This window comes from Otolemur garnettii, unplaced genomic scaffold (assembly GCF_000181295.1).
Source record: "Otolemur garnettii isolate 467f Iridium unplaced genomic scaffold, OtoGar3 scaffold00028, whole genome shotgun sequence".
NCBI classification, from domain to species: Eukaryota; Metazoa; Chordata; class Mammalia; order Primates; family Galagidae; genus Otolemur; species Otolemur garnettii.
This window is the reverse complement of record NW_003852423.1, coordinates 10,306,688-10,310,525: the sequence shown is the minus strand read 5'-3', so window position 1 is coordinate 10,310,525 and position 3,838 is coordinate 10,306,688. Positions and strand designations below refer to the sequence as shown.

At 47.3% G+C, this 3,838-nt stretch overlaps 1 protein-coding gene across 1 annotated transcript in view; it reads left to right on the top strand.

Annotated features, from left to right (window-relative positions):
* Nucleotides 1-3,371: 3,371 nt before the first annotated feature.
* The window catches only part of JAZF1 (JAZF zinc finger 1), a 344,775-nt gene continuing 344,308 nt past the window's right edge, over nucleotides 3,372-3,838 (top strand). The window contains exon 1 of the mRNA XM_003788537.2: nucleotides 3,372-3,682. Coding sequence (XP_003788585.1) covers nucleotides 3,568-3,682 — 115 coding nt within the window. The 5' untranslated portion in view covers nucleotides 3,372-3,567. The remainder of the gene's footprint in view (nucleotides 3,683-3,838) is intronic.

Below are 3,838 nucleotides of genomic sequence, written 5' to 3'. Positions count from 1 at the left end.
AACACAATCTGCAAAGTCTGAGAAAGCAAGAGTTGCAGATGGTATAGAGCAGTGGATCTCAACCTCCCTAATGCTGCATTGTATTTTCATTGTTAAAAAGGAGTTGCGACTCACAGGTAGAGAACTGCTGGTATAGAGAGTCATGGTCAAGGGGGAATCTAGTGTTCATATAGATTTTCTTGCAGTGCTAACAGATACCCACCCAGGGCACAGGAGCGGTTTTGATTAGAAATGTGTCTGGAAAGATACAGGAAGCAGGATGTTTCAGTGGCTTCTGATGGCACCAACAGAGTGCACTTCCCCGGCAGCTGCCCCATTCCTAGGACCATGCTGGATTTGGGGAGACTGCTACTGGATCCCAAATCATTTATAATGCTAGGTACCATGGTGTGGGGCCATTATACATCCATACTTTGGAGCTACATATTGACAGGACCTGTTCCATGGAGAGGCAGATGGTTTCCAAGAAAAGGCTCAACTCAGGAATGCTTCTAGTCCACAGCCACTCTCATATCCTCCTGACTTTTCAGTTCTTACTGTCCCTCTCCTTTGAAATATTTTTATTTCCCAAATTAGGTTTTCTTGCAAGCACAGTGTTTTATGTATTTATATAGCCTAAAAGTTGACTTAATCTAAAGAGGCACCCTGAAACAAACATTTTTCATTGTAAAGCAATTTTTTAAAGTTTGCCTGTGGTTACTGTATCATTTTCATTCTATTATCTGTTAGTGAGTCACTGAAAAGACAGAAAAACTGTGCACCATGGAGAGCTTGCCTGATGCTTCTGGCTTCAATTTACCACATCTACCAAATCAGTGGGTCTAATGGCCAGAGTATCTTCCAGATCTAAAGGATCATGATCATAGATCTCATATAAAGGCCAGAAATGCCTAGAATGTGTACATTAAAGAAACAGTATAAGCAAAGCATCATATAAGCAAAGCTGCAGTCTTTTTTTTATTGCTGTTGCTATTTTGTTGTTTTAGCTGGCCCAGGCCAGGTTTGAACCACTAGCCTCAGTGTATGTGGCTGGCACCCCACCCACCGAACTATGGGCGCTGCCAAAGCTGCAGTCTTATATGAAGTAGTGGGGTGGGTTATGTGAGCAAAGTAGATTGATTCCTTATAAAATATTAATCATTATCCAAGGTAGAGAAAATCATTTTTAAGTCTCAAAAATCCAAATCTTGAATCATTTAAATATAATCTTGGCTTTATTTTGTTTTAAAAAACCCTATTTATTCAATTTGGCCTACCAAGGTTTTATCCAGGGGAGTTCAACCTGTGGCCTGCAGGCCACACATGAATTATTTGAGGCCTGTTTGATTCTATGCGGTGTTGGATATTGTGAAAATTATGCACAGAACTTTTTTGGGCTCATTACCTTTTGTTAGTGTTTGTGTATTTAAGGTGTGGCCCACACCAACTCCTTTTCTTCCAACGTGTGACAGGAAAAAAAAAAAGGTTGGACACCCCTGATAGGAATACTGAAACTGATAGGAGGTAGTGAAGTACCACGCATTAGTGAAATCCAGGACTCATATTTCCTACATCTTTCACCTGTACATTTCTGGTACTTTCCATTTCTGAGCTCTCTTGCCTGAGACCTCTGTGCCTCTTCCCACTCTGGAGTTAGTAACTCCATATAGTTTTTTCTCCAGAGGACACAGTTGCTGTTTCTTCAAAGCTCTTGGTGCTCTCCAGATGCTGCATAGTTGGGGTGCCTAACACTCATCTCTAGGGGAGGCTGTTTGGGCACCCATTTTTGGCTGAAGTTTTTGCATTGCACTTCCTTGTCATTTGGTGTGGTGTGTGTCTGCCAGATACTCTCCCTCCTCTCAGCTGAAGGCCTTTCCAGACTAGGCAGCTGAATGCCCTGCACAGCTGCCAAAATTCTAATTCAAGATCTTGAATTCTAACCCCTGCTCTTTAGACCCTCCCCTGGCCTTGGCCCCAGTCATCTTGCCAACCCTGTTCCTGGTTCATTATCAGGTCCACCAGAGCCCTGCCCTCACCCTCATTTGGGCCCACATGGGCCCAGCCCCACCCAATCCAAGTATCATCTCATCACAAGTTTGTCACTTTGCGAGCTGGAAGACAGAAGAGATGGGCAAGAAGAGAAAATGCCTTGGGCAAGGGAGCTCAGCCCCAGTCGCTGTGACGGTCAGACTGTAGAACTCTGCAGTAACAAGAACGCTACATGTGCCTTTTCTCTAAACACATGTGAAAAGCCTTAACAATCCCATTATAAGAAATAACATTAGAGATGCACATGGTTTATGGAGGGAGAAATAATTCTTTCTGTATCTGCACCAGAAAGAAAGTGAAATTTGCCCTAAAGAAAAATGCTAAATTCAGTAGGCATACATTAATAAAAAATGTGCTGTTGGGTTATAAGCTGCTGATAACATGTTTCTTAGGCACTTGGAAAAGTGCTACTGAGAACAAACTTAACAGGTACAAAAGACTGCATCTGGGGGTGGGGTGGGGGGCAGGAAGTAATAGAATCTTAGCAAAATGCAGATTTTCTTGGAAGCTGCCAAATTCAACATAAGTGCTTAACGGGTCACCATTGTGGTGTAAATGGCACAGCGCAGTGTAGTCTTGATTGACTGGAGGAATTTCTTCACTTTTAAATGAAGAGTAAAATGTCCCCTGACCTCGTTTGCACTCCTTCCGTCCTTAAACAAAGCACTGTCCTTTCCGGTGTGGCAGAGACTCACAGGTGGGTTAATTACCAGACTTGAGAGGGTGTAGTAGGCCCAAGTGGGGTGCTGTACTTTGGGTTAAAATTATTTTAGTTTTTGTTTTCCCGAATGGAGCGGGGAGTATAACAAATGTGGTACATATGTAAAACATAGGCATATGCACTTGACAACCCAGCAGTCTATTTTGAAATTTAAATAAAGCTAAGATTTTCTTCTGGCCTAGAGGGAAGTTTCATTAAAATCAATTAGTTAGTACAAACCTCCAGAGAATATAGACTATTTTTGAAAAGAAGGTTTAAAGAATAAGGTGCACACAATTACCTTTCCTGGGTCTCCCGTGAGTGTCAGTGTCACACCCAGACAGGTGGCCAAGTGCAAACAAATGTTCCCGAGAGGGGCCTGGGTAACTCCCTGAGTTCTCAACGCTGGGAAGTACGTGTAATTAACTGATGTGCTTGTAATAAGAATGAAATCTACATAACCGAGGAGCCTCCAAACAGATTGCAGATACTGCAAGCTGAGAAGAGCAGGCCGAACGGGATAAAGTTGGCTGCCGGGCCCGCAGGTGAGGCCTCGGTCCCGGCGCGGAGGTTGGTGCCGCACAGCTGTAGCCGCGCGCCCTGGTCCCTCCTCCCAGCTGCAGCGGCCTCACCCCCACCCCCACCCTCCCGGTGGCTCCTCGCGCTCCTTCCATCTCTCTCGCCCCCTCTCCCTCCGTCCCGTCCTCTCCGCTCCCCTCACCCCGCCTCTCTCCCCCTCCCCCAGCCCCTCCTCTCCTCACCCCACCCGGCCTCCCTCCCTCCCTCTGCCCGCCCGGCGCTCGCAGAGCCGACACCAGGGGGGCTCTCGATGTAGCACCATGACAGGCATCGCCGCCGCCTCCTTCTTCTCCAATACCTGCCGATTCGGGGGCTGCGGACTCCACTTCCCCACCCTGGCCGACCTCATCGAACACATCGAGGACAACCACATCGGTAAATGGCCCGGGGGTGGGCGGGGGTGCCGGGCGCGCGGAAAACTCCTGCTCGGGTGAGAAGCCCCGGAATGGCCAGGGGTGGCCGGGAGGGAGGGAAGGAGGCGGCGGCCGGGCGGGGAGGGTGTGTGCGAGCCCCGGGCGTGGGGGTGGCGGG